The sequence below is a fragment of the Brassica napus genome, chromosome C2 (genome assembly GCF_020379485.1).
Source record: "Brassica napus cultivar Da-Ae chromosome C2, Da-Ae, whole genome shotgun sequence".
NCBI lineage: Eukaryota > Viridiplantae > Streptophyta > Magnoliopsida > Brassicales > Brassicaceae > Brassica > Brassica napus.
In genome coordinates this window covers 32,311,685-32,333,795 of record NC_063445.1, presented here as the reverse complement: position 1 = coordinate 32,333,795, position 22,111 = coordinate 32,311,685, and the positions used below count along the sequence as shown (strand labels likewise).

Here is a 22,111-nt window from a genome sequence, read left to right as displayed (position 1 = left end):
ATTATCTCCCGCACGGGCATTGTTTTATAATTTTAAAATGAACAGAAATGTTATTTCTTAGAATTACATAATTTACAATGGAAATAAATATTAGAGTAAATTCGGCCAAAATCCTAAGAGAACTTACAAATTAGCAAACCACCAATGACCCAAAAGATGTGGACCTTATACTGCAAGTAAGAAAAACGAAATGATGAAACAGTCCTTCTGTCGCTTAAGATAAACGATTTACAGTAGGCTGATTATAGGTTAGAAACTAAAAAGGTTTAAAGGCAATCAAAAAAAAAAAAAACGCTCTCTAGGAAAGGACGATAGCAAAGGTGATTAGGGTTTCACCACCCTTTCGCCGCTGTTGGTTTCGCCTCACGCGTATCAACGAGAAGTTTCTTCGTCTTCGCTCTCCTCCTCTCCGTCCATGGCGTCGCTCATAGCAGATCTAGCTTCCTTTCCACGCCTTCCCTCAGATCCGTCAGATTCGAGTTTTAAGTTTGCTCTCCGGTCAAATCCTCCGGATCTTCCGGTTCCTCCTGACCCTCCGCCTGATATTCTATCACTCATGGGCTTTCTTCAGTTGTACGATCTCTGGGCCACCGTTGGCTTACCCCATAAATTCTCAGATCCAAAGTTATGTTTGACGATTTCAGATGGTTGGTTAGCCTCAGATAAAGACTTGTTCTTCCCTGATGGAATAATCTTTGTACTTACTCCCTTATACCAAGTAAGCTCAGATTCTAAACCCTATGTTTCCGAGTGTGGTTGGATTATCGATATGTTGGTAGAGCTGGGCTTATTGGATCTTGGATTTTCCGTTCTATTTCCGACTGTTTCAGTTGCATTTGGTTATGCTATTGTGGCCTTTGTTGGTACCTTTACTGCAGTATGCAGATGTTGTCCCTTTATTGTAGTATGCAGGTTTATTTCCACCTTTGCTCTAATGGCTTTTGAAATGACATGGCATTCTCTCCTCGTGTGGCAATTTGGAGTGGAAGTTCTGAAGTTATGTATCCTTTCAGCAAAGCTGGTTTGTTTGGGCTCTCTTTGCCCTCCCTTCTCCTTTAAGGAGTGTTTCTTCCTCCCACATCTATCACTTGTTATAAGTGAAATTGTTATAGGGAGCATTGTGTTGAAGATGGTTCTGTTTGTATAGCAGAAGCGAAGATGTCTATTGTCTCTCGTTTTGATGGTGTTAACTGTCTGACCTCATTGACCATGGAGGCTTTTATCTCTCCCCTTTATTGTTTCGATCAAGAATGTCAATTTGAAGAAGTCTTCTTGTTTGACTTGCCTTTCTCGGAGACAACGGTGGTTGAACGTGTGATATCACCTTTATCAACTCTTTGTTTGAGTATTTGTTGTTCAAGCTTTACCATTTGCTTGTCCAGTATATTGGTATGTGCTTTAGTTTCTTTGGCTCCTTGTAGCTTTGTTGTATCTTCCACCAGTGGAGTTAAACTCAGTTTCGATGAAAGTAGGTTTGATAAAAAAAAAAAAACTAAATAGGTTTTAAAGATAATTGGGAGAGTTGGTAATGATTAACCTAGGATATATTCCCCTCTCCATTTGCGTGAGGCTGGCTAGAAAAGAATTGACGAATCGAAGGCTTAGAAATTCTGACACAAACGGTTGCATGAAAAGGAGAGAGAGAGAGACAAAAAGTTCATGTCAGGGTTTTCTATAAAAGAAAGCAAAACGGCAAGCTCTATCTTATAAACTATTCCAGAGAATGTTCCTTAAAACCTAAGAATGTTCTTTCATCTACATTAACTTTGTCTCATTCTTAGTTATTCATATTTTATTTTGTCGTAGACGTTAATAATTCCGTTCACCTGACATTTATGATAAACTTGACATATCATATATAGTAGTTTAATGCCATCAATGATTTCAACAACAAGGTTACTGATTTGTGATTTAACAACATCCAGAAGATATCGGTTATAGGATGTTGATAAATAAAAAAATTAGCTATGAGACGCTTGATCAGATCATTAGGCAACATTATAATCTAAGTCAACATACTCCAATTGTTGTCTCATACCGTCTGGCGTCTGCCAAGTTGGATGCTCGTCCCACTGAATAACAAAACACCACCGACGACAATTCAAACATATCTGAACTTTCGATGCTGCTAAATGTGAGGACCTGGCTCGATGAGCTTGCATAGCTAGTAACAATGGGTCTTAAGAGCGTTGATATTACGTGTATACGCACACCAATTAACCTAATGTGCATACTACCTCAATCGAATGGTATGTCGATGTAACACTTTACGATCGAATCCACATAGACCAACGATTACACTTTATCTTTATGGGATCAATATTAAGCTAAAACAATATGGGGGTTTAAAAGGTTGAGAAATGGTAAGAACAAGTAACAAATTGGTTTGGTGTTTCCATTGATTAAAGAGCTAGCCTAGGGTGAAGGATGAGGTATCAAACGATCATGAGCCAAACATCTATTCAAGGTTTTATTAAGCGTGAGTCTAGAACTCAAATTACACAAGTAGATCGATCCACTTTCGTGGTATCTCTCCTTTCATCAATCAGTCTTAATACCTAAACTCTCGTTTGGATTAAAACATGAAGACAAACAATAAGCACAGATTTGATTAGTTCACAATTTGCCCTAACATCTACTTTCGCTGGTTAGGGACAAGCTGCCCATTCATGTTGTTTCTAGCAACCTAAGCACTTTTGATGATTAGATTAAACCTAGGTTCAAACAATAAATAGCTAGTTTAATGCAGGCAATAAGCATAAACATGAATGGAGACAATCAACAATGAACCTTATTTGTGTTTTAGCTCATTGATCTAAACACCCTAACACCCTAGACTAAGCAAGCAGATTACTCAGCCATGAACAAAGAAAACATAGAGATAACAGATAAAGAAAACATGTCTGAATCAATAATAAAAAGCAAAGAGAGTTTAGAAATCTTCTCCAAAGGATGTAGAGATTCTTCTCCCTTAACAAGAGTACAAGTTTTCTCTCTCCAAAATCTCTCTAAAAAGTAACGTAGAATGTCTAGAATAATAAGAAAAGATATATATGCCGGTCTATGGCAGTCTGGGAGTAAAAGGGGGAAGCCCTAGGTAAAATCTTGAAATATTTGGAAACTTCCTTAAAAATCTCTGCCGCTGGAACATGCACTCGGGGTGTTCCGCGCGATCGAGAACAACCATCAAGACTGTTCTGGGTGAAAATCACCAAATTGCACTCTTTTCTGCCTCTTTTCCTCCAACTGGTCTATCTCTCATCCAATGCAACTCCAGACCTGTAATGACTCGAAAAATACTAGGAAGACTCGATAAAGACTTCAAAACCAATTAGAAAACATATATACAAGATGCCAAAAACACCATATATCAATTCCCCCAGACTTAGATCTTTGTTTATCCTCAAACAATGTCAAGTATCAAGAACAGAGAGAAAGGTTTGAAAGTGTGGGAACTCTCCTATTCTCAGCAACCATACTTTAACCACGAATCTCTGAACCATACAAGTAGTGAAACTAGGACAACACACCCTTACCAAAACCCCACTGACTGCTGTTCAAGATCGGCTCCATATTCTACATCTCAAACCTGCAAAAGCTACACTTTCCAGACAAAGCTCCTTACATTCAATTAAGAGTAGCGTGAGCTTCTCATCATAGGCACTATTCAGGGTAGACGGTCTAGGTGTGGAACAAGCTATTTAATGGTGGAGTTAAGAGTGTTTAGGAGCTACCATTTCATTGTTGAGGATGCAGGATATCACACAAAATGGCAAGAGAGGATAGATCCATTGATGTCCACAGCCTCTACTCGTTTTTGCTATATCTGGTGCGACTGTTCTGATGATGGAACATGCGACTTATTGTTCTGCTTTCCACTTTCCTCTGCATACTCTTCAACACTTGGTACCAACTTCTCGCTTGACCTTCCCAGTGGCTCCATGTTTCTTTTCTTTCTTCCCCTTCTCTATCACCTTATTTTCGTTTTTTTTTAAGACTGATATGGTGATGTGACAAAGAAGGAGGTAATACATGATGGTTCTGAGTGCCACTGGTGGTTCTGATTTCGCAACCATTCTGGTTCTCAACCCCTGCTCTTGCGCAGTTCATTGGTTGCTCCCTTAATCTGTTTGTTCTCCTTTCTGACAGAATTTCTGCAGCAGTAACGAGTAAGAGGCTGCCTTGATCCTTTCCTCTCCGACCTTTTTGCACATATCTGCACATATGACACTGAAAAACAAATGCATGAAGGTGGAATAAAGGCTAAGGTGCAGGGTGGGAACTAGCTAAAGATGAGCTAGCCTCTCAGGATCAGCAAGATGGATAAAAAGAATAAGAAGTCCTGAGTGTATTCTCGTTTCCCTGATCTAATGCCCATAATAAGAAGAATTGCAGTCAAGATTAGGTTCAAGTTAAATGAAGCTACGTCTTTCTAGTGTAACCTCGACAAGCCGAAATCTTCTGGAGAACCAAATTAGAAAATGACAGGGTGTTCCAGGTCCACATGTGTGTCTTTCGCCACTGCTAAGGTCACTGAAAGATAACTAAAGAACGAGGTGGTCAGTGATCAACACAGAATAAGGTCCTAATTCCCACAAAGTTTTAACTGACTCGATCATAAAAACTGACTCAAACTGACTCAAAAGAAAAACAAAAGAAAGAAACAAGTTAGTAACGACGAAAACCCTCCCCCAGACTTACTTCACACCGTCCCTGGTGTGAAAATAAATCAGAATAAAGGTGAGAACAAGAATAAACATTTTTTTTTGGTTGAGATACTTATCTGAGTGGAGCGGCGCTCCATGAAAATTCTGGGTGTTCTATCGTCAGATGGTCGCCTGGAACAGCCGCTCTTTTCAGAAGGCAGGTTGTTCCGTTGCTGCCACCTAGAATTTTTGAAGTATCTCGGATTTTTTTGCTTTTTGACTTGAGACTCAATAAACTAAAACAAAAAATAAGTTAACAAAAACAAAACCCACTTATATTTACACTTACCAGTGGGTTGCCTCCCACCAAGCGCTTGGTTTAAGTCACTAGCTTGACTTGGTGACAGGGATCAGTCGGGTTGATCATGAGGGCTTGTTCCAAAACAAGCTCCACAATCAGACATGTTCAACTTCAGAACTTTGCTCAGCAACCCCTTCACAGCAGCTTCTCCTTTCTCTTTCAGCTCATGTGTGAGAATTACTCTGACTTTAGAGAAAGGTTTAGAGGTACCCTTGCACTTTATCTCATACTCAATGGATTTCTCATCACACAAGCGAGGCATCAAAGTCATCATAGGGTCACCCTTGACCCTTTTCTTCTGGACTTTTTCTTTCACCCTTGCATTCCCACTGAGTTTCTTGGTATTAGCGTGAGGATCTCCATCCAGGACTTCTTTGATCTCACCCTTTTTACCAAGTTCCTTCTTAGGAACAATTTCCAGCTATTCTCCACTAACCACTGAGATACAAGAGGCGTAGCGGATTTGTGATCTGGTTGGGACAGCCTTGTAGAAAACCTTCTTGTAGATGTTGGAGAAGGAGACTCTCTTATTAGGCATGTCGACGACTGCTCCTACTGTAGCCATAAATGACCTTCCAAAGATTAAAGGCATCTCATGATCCTTGCTCATCTCAACAACCTTAAATTCGGTATGGAGAATACAGTTCCCAACTTGGACAGGAAGGTTGAGAATTGTGCCATAAGGGACTGCCATGGAAGAGTTTGCAAAAGCCAGAGTCACCAGAGAAGGCTCAACATCAACAATGCCCAACTCGTCTATAATCGCTTTTGAGACAAGGTTCACACTAGACCCAGAATCACAAAGAGCTTCCTTGAATTCCACTCCAGCAATGGAACAAGGAAAAACAAACTTTCCAGGGTCATCAACCTTAGGCAGTACCTTCAGCGATGGTGTCAGTGCTTCAGTAAAGAGTGCCTTGATATCCTCCTGACATTCTCTGCAATTTTTGAAGAACATATGCAATGGCTGAATCTCCCAAGCATGTTCAAATGAGATATTTTGAGGAAGCCTTCTCACCATCTTCCTAAACCCAACTATCTGCTCTGCACTAATAGGATCCATCAAATGTCTAGGTGGAATTGGATATGGAACCTTAGGAACATAGACTCGAACTGGTGGAGTCTCAACAAGTTGGGAGCAGTCACTTTAGAGCTAGCAGAGTGATGTGTTCTCTCTTCTACGTCTGGAACAGTCTCAACAGACAGTTGCTCCGGTTCCTTTCCCTCAGATTTCTCACATCTCAGCTCTGCTGCATTACAGTGCTCAACCCTAGGATTCATCACATTCTTTCCAGGAAGGGTACCTTGCTGACTCTTGACACTCTCAGTTGTTTGAGCAAGTTGAACATCAATCCTCTTTATGTGGTTGCTCACAGTATCATACTTTGTATTCAGTTCAGTGAACATGTTGTCCATCCTAGTGTTGATGTCTGTAGAAACCTGATTCGATGCCTTGCCATGAATCTGCATACCCTGCAACAGTTGATGCATCATCATACCCAGACCCTTCAGCTCATCTGGTTGACTGTTCCCGGAAGCTGGAACAGCTTGCCGATTGCTCTGCGGTTGTCGCTGGTTCTGGTTCTGAATCTGCCCGGCCGTAGCTTGCTCCATGCTGAAGACGTGCCATTGGTTGTTTTTCAGTAGCTGATCAACCTTGGCAGTCAGCTCATCTATCTGCTGGGTGTCAGAACTGTTCTCTTTCTTTGAGCAATCACTCTCCTCGTTCTTATTGGCTGAGGTGGCAGCCATGTTCTCAATCAGCTCAAACGCTCCATCAGTGGTCTGAGTCATGAAGTCTCCATTGCTGGCAGAGTTCATAGCACTCTGAAATTTCCAGTCAACTCCATCATAGAAAATTCCCAAGAGGTAGTCATCATCAAATCCATGGTGAGGACATTCTCTGCGATAGTCATTAAAGCGCTCCCATGCGTCGCAGAAAGGCTCATCAGTGAGCTGTCCGAAGGAGGTGATCTTGTTCCTCAATGCAAATGTTCTCGCCTTAGAGTAGAAATGGCTGAGGAACGCTGATCGGACCTGTTCCCATGAAGTGAGAGAGCCGGTAGGGAGAGAGTTCAACCACCAAGCAACTTTTCCATCAAGAGAGAATGGGAATAACATGCACCTGATGTAGTCTTGTGTAACACCATTCGCGCGAGTGAAACTGCAGACTTTTTCGAAGCTCTCAATATGCTCCATTGGAATTTCTGTAAAGAGACCAGAAAACACCTTTCTCTGTACTAGACCGATCAAAGCAGGCTTGATCTCGAAGTCCTGCCTGGTGCAGGGTGGAGGAACTAAGGCAGAACGAGTAGTAGGGATGTTGCAAAGAAGGTTTCTCTGCCCGATTGAAGCTGTATGCGCCTGTTGTTCTTGCTGCGTGAGATCAGCCTGTTCAGCAGCATCCTGCTGAGCTTGGATGGTCTGCTGCATTTGAAGCATCTGTAGTTGCATCTGTTGCAACTGAGCAGTGAGTTGCTCTTGATTGCCGTAGTCGCCCATTATGGCGTTGTTCGGCCCTGATTGTTGACAGTTTGTTCTTTCTATCCTTGCTAGTTCCTGGTCGCTAAATGTAACTAACTCTCCGTGTGCGTTTCTCTGAGTATGTCTACTGGCCATGCACCTGAAAAATTAGCTGCAACAATAAGGATAGAGCAAGTTAGAGGTCTTAGACTAAATAAATAACCAAAAAATAAAGGTAAAAAGATGGTCCCCGACAACGGCGCCAAATTGTTATTAAGTGTATACGCATACCAATTAACCTAATGTGCACATTACCAAAATCAAATGGTATGTCGATGTAGCACTTTAGGATCGAATCCACAGAGACCAACGATTACACTTTATCTTTATGGGATCAATATTAAGCTAAAACAATATGGGGGTTTAAAATGTTGAGAAATCGTAAGAACAAGTAACAGATTGGTTTGGTGTTTTCAATTGATTAAAGAGTTAGCCTAGGGTGAAGGATGGGCTGTCAAACGATCATGGGCCAAACATCTATTCAAGGTTTTATTAAGTGCGAGTCTAGAACTCAAATTACACAAGTAGATCGATCTACTTTCGTGGTATCTCTCCTTTCATCAATCAGTCTTAATACCTAAACTCTCGTTTGGATTAAAACATGAAGACAAAAAATAAGCACAGATTTGGTTAGTTCACAATTTACCCTAACATCTACTTTCGCTGGTTAGGGACAAGCTGCTCATTCATGTTGTTTCTAGCAACCTAAGCACTTTTTATGATTAGATTAAACTTAGGTTCAAACAATAAATAGCTAGTTTAATGCAGGCAGTAAGCATAAACATGAATGGAGACAATCAACAATGAACCTTATTTCTGTTTTAGCTCATTGATCTAAACACCCTAACACTCTATGATAGACCATGGATTTTACCCACTTTTAGCCATGGTCCATAAGTGTTTTAATAACTAATTATTACTATATAGAGTCTATTTAGAGTGTTTACAGGTTCAGGTACGTTCTGGAGAAATATGGTGATTTTGGAGCCTTTTGAGGTGCAGAACTGCACAGACGTGTCAGATGTCTAGCTATGGATGGAGATCTTCCCACCATTATATTGAGCCCATCTTTTGACACAAGATAGAGCTTTGAGTTAGCTTTCCACTGCCACGAGTCTGAGGTCAATCAGAATCCTGTAGCAGAAGTTATGCCCGTTTTACTGAGGAATGTTGAGTCTGCCTCGCGAGAGGAAGCTGTCGGGAAGAGGAACGTATGTCGATCGATGCAGAACTCTCTACATCGATCGATATGGATGCCAGAATGCGGGGCGAGCATATTTTATGACCGACTGAAGCCCAAAAATAACCACAAATTACCAGAATACCCTTGGACAACCAGAAACTATGTTTATGTTATTTATAAGCCATTGTTGATGGCTACGCTATCGAAGCTTTTCTTAATTCATTGTTTTTAGTTAGGAGAGAAAGGAATAACTCCTTCAGAGTCCTCCTTGAAATCCATTGTCTTTGGTTTTTATATCTATTGCAATTTCATCTATTCTATCCATGATTTCTGTGACAAACTTCATGTCTGAATAGATCCACCTGTTAGGTTTAGGGTTCAGATAGGTTATGAGGGATTAGCCCAAAATATAGAACTGCTAAGTTGTGATATTCATCATAGGATTGTTCTTACTGCTTGTGTTCTAGAGTCATGAACTAGAACCCTGATCTTAGAATCATTAGGCACAATGCCATCGCTTGGTCTTTTCTCTGAACTGAATTCTATTGAGTTAAGATTTCTAGAAACATACAAGAGTTGATTTAGGAACCTTAGTGAACGCATATTCAACCCTTTGTAAAGCTTGCTAGAAGCGATATCGATCGATGATCCAATAGATTAATCGATCGATATTGTGAAAGGTGTATCGATCGATATTCCTATAGAATAATCGATCGACACTTTCTACAGATCAACATGCGAGAGCTGAGATCTTAGATCTAGTGATAGATAATCTAGACATGCGAGAGCTAGTATATTATTGTTATTGTTTGAGTTCTATAATATCTTGTAAGCAACAATTAGCCTCTATATCATTATAATCCTGCTTACCTGAATAAAAACCCTAGATCTAGCAAACCATCCTTCCATCAAACAATTCTTTGCCAAGCTGAACAATAGTCTTGTTCAACTTGTTTACTGTTTACTGTTTTGCTATCTATATTTACTACTTTATAAACTATTAGCCTAGCTTAATCGCTATCTATATTTACTACTTTATAAACTATTAGCCTAGCTTAATCGTATAACTATTAGATCTTTTGTGTGCCCTAGCTCCTTGTGGATTCGATCCCTAAGTACTACAACTCGACCTCTTATTTGAGAGAGTATAAATCACTCCTTAGGGTAATTTGAGTGATATCACCCTACACTAAGCAAGCAGATTACTCAGCCATGGACAGAGAAAACATAGAGATAACAGATGAAGAAAACATGTCTGAATCAATAATAAAAAGCAAAGAGAGTTTAGAAATCGTCTCCAAAGGATGTAGAGATTCTTCTCCCTTAGCAAGAGTGCAAGTTTTCTCTCTCCAAAATCTCTCTAAAAAGTAACGTAGAATGTCTAGAATAATAAGAAAAATATATATGCAGGTCGATGGCGGCCTGGGAGTAAAAGGGGAAGCCCTAGGTAAAATCCCGAAATATTTGGAAACTCCTTACAAATCTCTGCCGCTGGAACATGCACTCGGGGTGTTCCACGCGATCGGGAACAACCATCAAGACTGTTCTGCATGAAAATCACCAAATTGCACTCTTTTCTGCCTCTTTTCTTCCTATTGGTCTATCTCCCATCTAATGTAACTTCAGACCTGTAATGACTCGAAAAGGACTAGGAAGACTCGATAAAGACTTGAAAACCAATTAAAAAACATATATACAATATGCCAAAAAAACCATATATCAAGCGTGGCGGAGTACCAATTCCTATGTTGGACAAATTTCACTATTGGTTCAACATCATATGTTTTTGACGATCCAACAAACGAAAAATTGAGAGTGGCTTATGAAAGTAAATTTCAAGTACTCGCAACACAATTTATTTAATAAAATAGGAGCTGAGAATTGATGCAGGTCTTGACTTTGGTTGTAATTGATGCAGGTCTTGTCTTTGGTGATCGGACAGCCTAGACTGAATGCGTCATGAATGCGATCTTTATAGAGGAAGGGATGTGGCTTCTCCACCGAGTTTCTTTGGAGATGGCGTTCGCTGACAGCTTTCTTGCAGACCAAAATCGTAGCAACCCACCGGTTAGAGAAATAATAGAACTTTAAGACGATGATGATGAGATGGTGGAAGGTAGTCAAGGGAATGTATCGACAGGTTTGTTGCTACGTTCAGATCTTTATGGTTTATGTTTAGCGTATTAATAGAAACCTGAGAATGGGCAGTAGAAAATTTAGTTGCTAAAACTTTGGGTAGCATAATTTTATATGGCGTTGATGTTTGGTTAAATCATTGCCGCTCTAAAATTTATTTACGATCTGCCTCAAACAATTTTACAAGGCTAACCGGAATTGCTAATGACGTAGTTGGACATATTGCACAAGAGGAAGCGCCACCAATATTTTGGGATGTTAGAATGGACTTATTGAACTACCCAGAACATGCAAACACACACGGACCTACTGGTGAAAGGATTGAGAATGGGATGATGTTTTGGGAAGGAGTTGCAAATGAAAGGTTCGCTGCGGAAGGATGATTACCTGCTAATGCTCATGAGTATCAAATTGTGGCTTTGTTTATAGGTAATACAAGTCAGGATGTAGAGAAACAAAACCCAAATGACGTGGCCCCCACCCCAGTTAGAGTTGATGATGGCGGAGGTTATTCTACCAGTTCAACAAATAAGAATTTTGTGGCTAGTGGTCAACTTCTGGAGTTCCCTAAGAATATTATTGGCAGAGGAAAATAGGGTGATGGCGGTAGAAGATTCTAATTTGATCCCACTAACAAACAAATGTATGTGAAGCTATAAACCAATTCGTTGGATTTCATTTGTTCGAGGTATTAGGAGTCACATTAGGATAATGACATATTTCCATTATTCTTTTAGGATTTTTACCATTTATCTTGGGATATATTCCTATTCTTGTTGTAAATGAAGTGTTGGGGAAATACTTTTGTTATCATTACTGTCGACCAGAAGGTCCATATATATACAAGGTATTAGACCGTCATAAGGTCATGTTTATCCTAACAAGATAAGGATAAGGATAAACACTATGTTAAATATATACATGGAATATATACTAGATAAACACATAGTCTCTGGTTGTCTTTATCATGTCCCGGATTGGGCCCGCAGTACGGGCTGGTCCATGGTCGATCATCATTTGGTTTATAACACTCCCCCTTGATCGACACATCCGGTACAGGTTCGTTGCATGCTTAATGTTGCCTCATTAAAACCTCTCCTGAAAAACCCCAAAACCAATGTGGCAAAATGGGAAACCAAGGACAGGAAAAAGAGTACAACACATGAACTCCCCCAGATGAATGCATCACTGTAGTAGACACATTCCCATCTAGTATCCGAGTCTTCTTGAACGTTGAAGTTGCCTATGACTTGGTGAAGATGATCAACTGGATTCTCCTTGAATGAACTTGTAAGTCTTGGACATTGGTATGTCTTTTGGAACTCCATTAAGATGTGGCCAGGATGTACATCTTTGTTGCTGATCACTCCATGTCTTGGTTGAACTGATGGTGCTTCAAACGGTGCTCGGATGGACTTTATAATCTGCAATAAAACTTTACTTGCAGGTCCTTTTTCATGTCCCACGGATTCTCTTTGGTTATATGGCTTTCCCAAAAACGTGGACATTCAATATATATTGAGTCATAGACCCAGAACACATACGAACAACTTTACTTCATATCTTTCGTTCATTCGGACTTATATCTCTTCGTATGTGTCAATGGCTTTAGCCATTGTAACCAATCATTCTTTATTTTCTTTTGTCGATCCATGTTGAGCTATAGACCTTGTCTATATTCGTTCATAATCATGAGTGTCTAAGGTCATACCATCAATAATTATTTGCTGCAATGAAACTCATCACACAATGAATTCGCAGTCATACACTCATGTCCTTTGTACATGGTTATCGATCTTTTCTTGCTTTAGCAATGCTTATAATCATTAAGCCACGACCAGACATCCTTCTGGTCACTATCCTGGTTTATGGTTCTCACTTAGACGTGCTGACTTAATCATACACACACACACACGGCTATGATTTTTCTACAGACTTTCCATATGTAAAACATAGCCTGTTTAATCAATCGATAACTTGTATTATTGAACCTTTGAACCATTAAACCTTTTTCTCTCAGTTGGTCTTTATTATGATCACAAGGAATTATAATATTTTCTGTATGGACTAACTGCACTAAGTAAATACTTAGTCTTTCATATTACTTACAGCTGCTGTATATTACAATCCATAAACAACTTAGGAACAAAGCTTGTTCTATGAGAATTTCTTTCTCATATTTCTATGGTACGTTGATACCTTTATCCAGTGATCCATTTGCTGCTTACTACACCATTATTTCTTTAGTAAATATCCAGACAAAATCAAACTTGATTTTTTGTAGTAGCATCCACCATATAGGAACATATCTCTTTATAAATTGTTCTTTGGTCCTTGTGAGTATCCTTGTGTAATCAAGCTATACTTGAATGTTATTTAGAAGGAACATGGACACACTATACCATGTAGTCATGTCCTTTAATCTCACGGAATTTCTTATCTCACAGGATCCATTCACTGGTTTCTTTCTTAGATGGCTTTTCTGTATGTACATGGTTACTACGCCCATCTCTCTTATAATTACTTTGAATTCTTTGAACACCCCACGTCCCTATATAGGTTTTATGAGTACTCTACGTGGGTTCATGATCCTCAGGTTATATCCTTCAAATCCCAAGTACTACAATCTTTTATGAGCTCTTATGTATGTAAATACATCTTTGGTGTTAACACTCTTTATCTTTAGTTTCATACTGTTCCAGACATGATCTAATTAGATTTTGAGATCTTATTATCCAAGACCTTTATACCTTGCAGTTTGGCGTCCCAAACTACATGGTCTGGTACCTTAGATGTGTGGTTGCGCAACCTTATTTCTCTGTCTGAACTGGTTTCTCTTATGAACTCGGATTTGTACGATTCTGAGCACCTTTCATTACTTTCCGAGGTTCCTTATTATTTGGAACTTATTTGTCTATCTCTAATAGACATTGTAGCAACTTGATTGTGTCTCTTAGACATCTAATTCGTGGTGCTTAAGCTGGTATGACATAGTCATTTTTTTTTTCGGGTCAGTGTGTCTTGCATATATTTCTGCTAGCTTTTATATCTTTTGATCATATTTTTTTAGAACGTTTAGATCATAATCTTTGGTCTGAGGATCTTGCCAAGACAACTATGGTTGATACCATTATATTTCTCTTTTACTCTTTACTCTTTATCAGCCTGATAACTTTCTCCTTTCAAAGTTGGATAATCAGATTACTATCTTTTGTAATCTGTGTTCTTGGCCACTTGATTAAATCATCCATGTTTGGCATATTTATCTAATATATATTCCCAATCCTCATCTGAGGTTCCATCTTAAATGGCACACATATATGTGGTGGAATATTCGTATTTTCTTAAGATGGTTTGTGTATATGTCTGGTTTATGACCCTTAATGTTTCAGAGGTGGGAATGTCTATGCTTACATGTATGGCCTGATGTAAATCAATATTTATATACATAATGTCCTTAAGCTTTAGGCTGGACGTGGGTGATGTACCATTAGTGAGGGCTTTAAAGCTTTCCAGCCGTGTGTATTATGGTTGTAAACCATGGAATCCGAATTTATGATATGATCATGGACTGTGGGTTTTAGTCCTCTCTCCCCCTCATGAACATACTCATAATTTCGTAGTGCTTAGGACAGTGGAGCCTTAATTATTTTAGTGATTTTCCCTTTTGTGTACTTATAACACATTGTGAGATTTTATGGGATCACTTTTGTGCCTTAATTAATTTTTCATCATGTTTTGGATCAAGATGGCTAATCTGGTCATGCCATAAGTGTTTATTTCGTGGTGAACCATACTGGTTACCATGGCTTTATGCCTCTTTCATACTGATCCTTAGCATAGAATAAATCAGTAGAAAATATGGGTATAGGCATTCATAATGCTTTTAGGCGATTTTTCAAAAATCTGAAAGGAATCGTATTTTCTTTGCTCACTGGTTCAATGTAGAATGTTATAAATCTTTATAACTCAATGGGTCTGAATAATGTCGTGTCTTTTGCCATTGTCAGTACCAATTAATTGATTTCAAGTGATTGTAGGAAGGTAAAGTTGAACCTATACAATCAAGATGAAGTTAAATCTATGCGAGAAATCAATCTATCAGTGAACTGACTCATTAGTCTACACCCAACAATTGATTTTATGTGATTGCAGGAAGGTAAAGTTAAACCTATACAATCAAGGTAAAGTTAAACCATGCATGAAATCAACTATCAGTGGACTGATTATCCTTTTATTAAGGTTTTATTTGTTATTTAATCAAGAATCATCAAGCAAGACCAAGCAAGATAATATATAAAAACAAAATCGTTTTTATTATTTCAATAACATAAATGAATAACAAATAAATCAAATCAGATATGAAAACATAAAATCAGAATGTCGGAAAATTATTCAATGTATAATCCGACCTCATGGTCCATGAGTGTCCACTCGGAATCCTCCTCAGATCTCTTCTTATCAAATGTGGCTTTATTAGCTTCAGGGATTTTCATCTCACTGTCTAGTACTTCATAATATATCTCCATGATGTCATTAAACCGTCTGATGTTATCCATCCTTTTCTGCTTCTTTTGCTCAATGTCTAATAAATATGAGAACATGTCATAATAGGTGGTGAAACCTTTGGCCTGATGTGATAACAACACTTCCTCTGAATGGAATGTGTCACGAGTTTTGTTTAACAAATCCTCGTTTGTTACCAATTCACCACATAGTCTAAGACTATAGGTGATTCTCATAAGATCAGAGTGATAATTGTCCACGGATTCATAATCCTGGAACCTTAGAGCTTCCCATTTTTTCTTGGATTCGTGCAACAATGGCTCACAGAATCTAGAATTCAAAAATGACCAGAGATTATGAGGATCATTAACATATCCAAACTCGTCTCTTAGGTCCTCACAGAGATGGTGTCGCATAATCATTATGGCTCTGTGTCTTTCACACGCAAGGGTGTCATTGCCATACTTGATGCACTTCCCAAGTCCTCTAGACTTCAAGACGGCTGAAGTGTTTATAGCCCAATCAAGATAATTATCTCCAGAGAGATCAAGGGCTTTGTAATCTGAGGGTATGAAACTCGACATCTGAAATCATTATTCAAAACAGGTCTTAATCAAGTAATCTTTTTGAAATTTTTCATGCTTCATATCAATGCCACACACGGACCAAAAGAAATTTTTTTCTAAATGATGCATTTTCTTAAAACCATACGGTTTAAGGTGTGGATCAATGTATTTTTCAGATTTAAGGTCCTCTTATTTCAAACACAAGGTTTCAAGGCCTTTAGGGATTCTATCTTAGATGATCAGGAAAATGTTCCATATTTTCTTCATCCCATTGGATCGGATCATTTAGTATAATGATTTTTTTTTTTTCAGTTCAGATCAGATTGCTTGAAAACTATGAATGATCTATATCCCTAACAGTCGAGATTTCATGTTCAGTATGCAATATTAGTATGCAAACAATATGCAATCAAGCAAACCAATCCAATCATGAAATCAGGTTAGGGTTTTCGAAAAATATACCATATATTTATTATTATTTTTTCAAAAAATAATCAAATCAGAAATTATTGTGACTTAAAAAAATAAATCAGGAAGATTTGATTTATTCAAGCAATTTATTATATACTTTTCGATTTAAAAATAAACATATTTTCTCAGATATATCTCTGATATTTCGATTTTAAATATTAAAAAAATATTTTTTTCAATCCTAATCAAGTTCTAGTCGTTATCAATCATCAGGAAAACAAATTTCTCAGACAAGAACAGGAGGTAAAACCTCAGATTAATTTATGAAACCATGATCAGATTTTCAAAAAAAAATTATGTAACATGCAGTCCTTAACAATTCTAGTTGATTCAGATCAGATAAGAACATTAAACAGGACAATAATGATAAGTTTAAGCAAGTAACAGTCGGTTTCTTTCAACATATAGCAGTCAGATTTTTTTAAAAAAATTGTTTAACTTTCAATCCTAAACAGTTATAATGTGAAACTATCATTAGGAAAAGTTTTAAACAATTTTAAAATCAGTTTCAGATTAAGAACAGGTTCAGAACAAGTTCAGGTTCGAGATTTTAAAGAGTTTATGGTTTTATTTTATTTGCAGAGACATGTTGCTAAATATAGCTACATGGCTGCGGATGGGGGTATTTAATATTTTATGGGTTTTAGATGAGTTTTCGATGATACCTGAAAACTTTTGATGGGTTGATCGGTCTATCAGTTAGAGATCTTCCTGGTTAGCTGATGGATTGCTCGGAATTATTGTTTTTGTTGCTGCTTGTTGGAATAGGAGACTGGTATATGGTTGAGAGAGATTTTGGTTTCTGGAACAAATTTTCCGCCTGTATTGTAGCTGAGCGTGGGGGCGCGTCCGAACTCTGATTGATGCGGGGTTAGCGGCGTTGGCTTCGTCTCGTCAAGAGCTTTAATTTGGTATCTGGCTCGTCGTCTGGATCCACCGGAGTTGAGGGATAGAGCTGTTTTAAGTTTGTCGGGAATTAGGGTTTTTACTGCTCGGATTTATTTCTGGTTTTTAGGGTTAGGGTTTATGAGAGCAACGTCGTGCTGATAACGTGTTGTAAATGAAGTGTTGGGGAAATACTTCTGTTATCATTAATGTCGACCAGAAGGTCCATATATATACAAGGTATTAGACCGTCATAATGTCATGTTTATCCTAACAAGATAAGGATAAGGATAAACACTATGTTACAGATATACATGGAATATATACTAGATAAACACATAGTCTCTGGTTGTCTTTATCATGTCCCGGATTGGGCCTGCAGTACGGGCTGGTCCATGGTCGATCATCATTTGGTTTATAACAATTCTTGAGATGTCGTTGATGTATATATACAATGTAAAGTTTAACCTAAGTCAACAAGAAAGTCGAGTTATCAAGTTCTCAATATTCTACATGGTATTAGAGCAAAAAATTTTCTGAGACCAAAGTTGAGATTGTGAAGAAATCGTTGGGTGTTTCAAGACCGGAGCCCCATATCAGTCATGGTTGAAGGAGACAACTCTCCTAAAGATAAAAGCGAGATGTCTACGGTCAATGGTGTTGAAGCTGCAACGCCGTAGTCTCTTCATGCCTCTGATAATCCAGGAGCTATGATAACGTCTGTGACGTTAACTGGAGAAAATTACAGTGAATGGTCAAGTGAGATTACCATCGCTTTGCGAGCAAAGCGCAAGTTAGGTTTCGTCAATGGCTCTGTTCCTAAGCCTGCTTCAGATGATCCCAACCTGGAACTTTGGCTCTCTGTCAACTCCATGATGGTGGGATGGATCAGAACGTCCATAGAACCTCGCGTATAGTCCACGGTGACGTTTGTGCAGGACTCGCACAAAATTTGGGAGAGTCTGCGTAAACGGTTCTCGGTTGGTAACAAAGTTCGTGTACATCATCTGAAGGAGCAGCTTGCGTCGTGTCGTCAAGAAGGAAAATCTGTGATCGATTTTTTCGGACGTTTGTCTAAATTGTGGGAGAACTCGACATGTATCAGCCACTTCTAAACTGTACATGTTCTGCGGCTGCAGAGATAGAAAAGACCAGAGAAACAGAGAAGATGCATCAGTTCGTAATGGGATTAGATGAAAGCCGTTTTGGCACGATCTGCCAAACAATCATATCTTCCGATCTCGACATGGATATAGGAGAAATCTATGCGAAAATTGTTAGAGAAGAGCAGCGCCTGAACTCAGCTAAAGATCGTGAGGAGCAACAAACTGCTGTGGGTTTTGTCGCTAAAACGGAAGCTGATCAAACAAGCTTGCATCCCAACGGTGGAAGAAGAGTTCCTCAATGCACACACTGCGGGCGTAGAGGTCATGAAAAATCAGGTTGCTGGCAAGTTATTGGATTTCCTGAATGGTGGGAAGAGCGTCCACCAAACAGAGGAAGTGATGGAGTAAACAGAGGAGGATCTCGAGGTAGTAGAGGTCGTGGATCTTCCAGCGCTGATCGTCCAAGAAACTCTGGTGCTCGAGCAAACGCTGCACACGCCACAACATCAAACTCATCCTCATTCCCAGAATTTTCAGAGGAACAGTGGAAGGCGTTGTCTCAGATGATAAGTGAGAGGACTCGCGCACCTTCAGACAGGCTTAATGGTAAGCTCAGACACGGAGACTTAATACTAGACACGGGCGAGTCTCATCACATGACAGGAGACAGCTTGTGGCTAGCTAACATCTCGAGTATATCACCGTGTCCTGTTGGCTTCGCAGATGGAAACAAAACCTATGCGACTCATATTGGAGTTTTACCATTAACAGATCGCATTACTCTTGAGAATGTTTTATTTGTCCCCAATCTCAACTGCTCATTGATCTCGGTTTCCAAATTGTTGAAGCAAACAAACTGATTTGCATTACTAACTGATACGTTGTGTGTATTACATGATCGTTTTACGAGGACTCTGATTGGAGCCGGTAAGGAGCGAGATGGGGTATATTACTTTCAGGACGTCATGGCTGCAAGAGTTCAATGCATAACTAATCAAGCTGTTAGATTTGTAGATCAGTTACGTTGGCACCAGAGGCTAGGACATCCGTCGTTTTCAGTTTTATCTTCTTTACCTTTTGTTGTTTCGAATAAACAAGCTTCCCCTAGTCCATGTGACACTTGTTTTAGGGCAAAGCAAACAAGAGAAGTTTTTCCTGATAGTTTGAATAAAACTACTGAGTGTTTTGATATGATTCATTGCGATGTCTGGGGCCCTTATCGAAATAAATCCTCTACTGGAGCAGTTTACTTCCTAACCATCGTAGACGATTATTCTCGAGCAGTCGGGGCCTATCTTCTGCTCGAAAAATCGGAAGTAAAAGCAGTACTTTAGAATTTTTTTAAGATGACTGAAAAGCAGTTCGGTAAATCAGTAAAAGTTGTCAGGTCAGACAATGGGATAGAGTTTACATGTCTTGCACAATACTTTAGAGAGAATGGTGCCGTACATCAAACCTCCTGCGTTGCAACACCTCAGCAAAATGTGCGTGTTGAAAGGAAGCACAAACATATTTTGAATGTCTCAAGAGCATTATTGTTTCAAGCTGGACTTCCTGTCAAGTTTTGGGGTGAAGCGGTTATGACTGCAGCACATGTCATTAATCGGACTCCAACAAAAGTTCTTCGAAACCGGTCACCGTAGGAGTTGTTACATGGGATAAAACCGTAGTACGATCAGCTGCGAGTCTTCGGCAGCCTCTGTTACACACATCTTCGCTCTAGAGACAAAGACAAGTTCGGTCATCGTAGTCGACGTTGCAGTTTTGTCGGGTATCCATCTGCTCAAAAAGGCTGGAAAGTGTTTGACCTTGACAAGGAAGAGTTCTTAATCAGTCGTGATGTTGTCTTCTATGAAAATGAGTTTCCTTATATCACTGGATCAAAGGACTCTCTTGAAAATCGATCTAATGTAAGTCCTGCAGTTGAATTACTAGACGATGATTGGGAGCTAGTACAAGTCACCAGTTCGAACGACAGGGGGAGCATTACACCAGCTACTGAAAATAGCGAAGCTCCCACCACGGTTTCTACACAAGTCTCTACTTCCGCTGACACTACTAATTTAGTTGATGATCTTGTGGATACAGCAGACCACTCGGAAACAGATCCAGCTACTGATCCTTTAGTTACAGAAGAACTTACGGAACCTCTTACAGAACCCATTACACCGACTCCGACCTCTCCAGAACAGCTTGGTCGAGGTCAACGAGTTAAAGCGCCACCAGTCAGATTTCAGGACTACATTGCCTACACTACAGTTTGTCTTCAAGATACCCCACTCGCTCAACAAAGTACCGCTCCGACGTCCTCAGAAACAGTCTCAGGTAAGACACCGTATCCATTAGTAGAGTATCTCACTGACATTCATCTCTCTCCGTCGCATCAAGCCTTTGTTGCAGTTGTTACTGCGGGTGAGGAACCAAAACGCTTTGCTATTGCAATGAAAGACAAAGTTTGGCGTGATGCTGTCACAAATGAAGTTGTAGCGCTTGAGGATCAAGGAACATGGGATATTACCGACCTTCCTCCAGGAAAAGCTGCTATTGGTTGTCAATGGATATTCAAAATCAAATATAATACAGACGAAACAGTTGAAAGACACAAAGCACGTCTTGTTGTTTTGGGCAACAAACAAATCGAAGGAGAAGACTTCAAAGAGATGTTTGCACCAGTGGTTAAAATGACCACGGTTCGCAGCCTTCTTCGTATTGTTGCAGCTAAGAAATGGGAGATTCATCAAATAGACGTGCAAAACGCTTTTCTTCATGGAGATCTTGAAGAAGAAGTTTATATGAAGCTTCCACCAGGTTTTGCTCACTCTGACCCGAACAAAGTTTGTCGCCTGCGCAAGTCACTGTATGGTCTTCGTCAGGAACCTCGCTGCTGGTTCGCTAAGTTGTCTCAAGCACTCATAAAATTCGGTTTTATACAGTCATACTCTGACTACTCTCTGTTCTCATATACCAAAGATGACTGCGTGATCAAAGTGTTAGTCTATGTTGATGATCTGGTCATCGCAAGTAACGATCTTCCAAGATTAATCAAATTCAAAGCTTACTTAAGCCAATGCTTTCGTATGAAGGATTTGGGAAAGTTGAAATATTTTCTAGGAATTGAGGTTGCTCGGTCCGAAGAAGGAATTTTCTTGTCTCAACGCAAGTATATACTGGACATTGTTGCTGAAACAGGATTGTTGGGCTGCAAACCTGCATCCACACCCATGGAACAAAACCATCAACTTGCTGCTGATGATGGACCATTATTCGCCGACCCAAGTCAGTATCGTCGGTTAGTTGGGAGACTGGTCTACTTGTCAATCTCTCGACCGGAGTTGTGTTACTCGATTCATTTGTTGTCCCAGTTTATGCAAAAAACTTGTCAAGCTCATTGGGATGCTGCTTTGCGAGTTGTTCGCTTTCTTAAAGGATCACCAGATCAAGGTATTCTTCTTCGCGCCGATGCCACACTTGATCTATCAGTTTATTGTGATGCAGACTGGTACTCTTGTCCTACTTCTCGCCGATCACTTAGCTCCTGCGTGGTAATGCTTGGTGGGTCACCAATCGCATGGAGAACCAAGAAACAAGACACAGTTTCACACTCTTCTGCAGAGGCCGAGTATCGTTCCATGGCGTCTGCAAATCGAGAGCTAAAATGGATCGTCCCACTTATCAAAGATCTTGGCGTTACAGTACCTCAACCTGTTCCTTTCTATTGCGACAGTCAA

At 39.5% G+C, this 22,111-nt stretch overlaps 1 protein-coding gene and 1 non-coding gene across 2 annotated transcripts; one reads left to right on the top strand and one right to left on the bottom strand.

The window, feature by feature from the left end:
• Positions 1 to 6,889: 6,889 nt before the first annotated feature.
• LOC125582755 lies at positions 6,890 to 6,996 on the top strand. The gene has a single exon (XR_007320209.1). It is a non-coding gene; the product is annotated as a small nucleolar RNA R71 (small nucleolar RNA).
• Positions 6,997 to 15,240: 8,244 nt separating this feature from the next.
• LOC125582343 lies at positions 15,241 to 15,939 on the bottom strand. Its single transcript, XM_048749001.1, has one exon. It carries the CDS (start codon positions 15,937 to 15,939, stop codon positions 15,241 to 15,243), a length of 699 nt encoding a protein of 232 aa, XP_048604958.1.
• Positions 15,940 to 22,111: the final 6,172 nt, after the last annotated feature.

Bases quoted from the DNA above. Each gene is read 5' to 3' on its own strand.
- LOC125582343 (XM_048749001.1), bottom strand. From the start codon at position 15,939: ATGTCGAGTTTCATACCCTCAGATTACAAAGCCCTTGATCTCTCTGGA.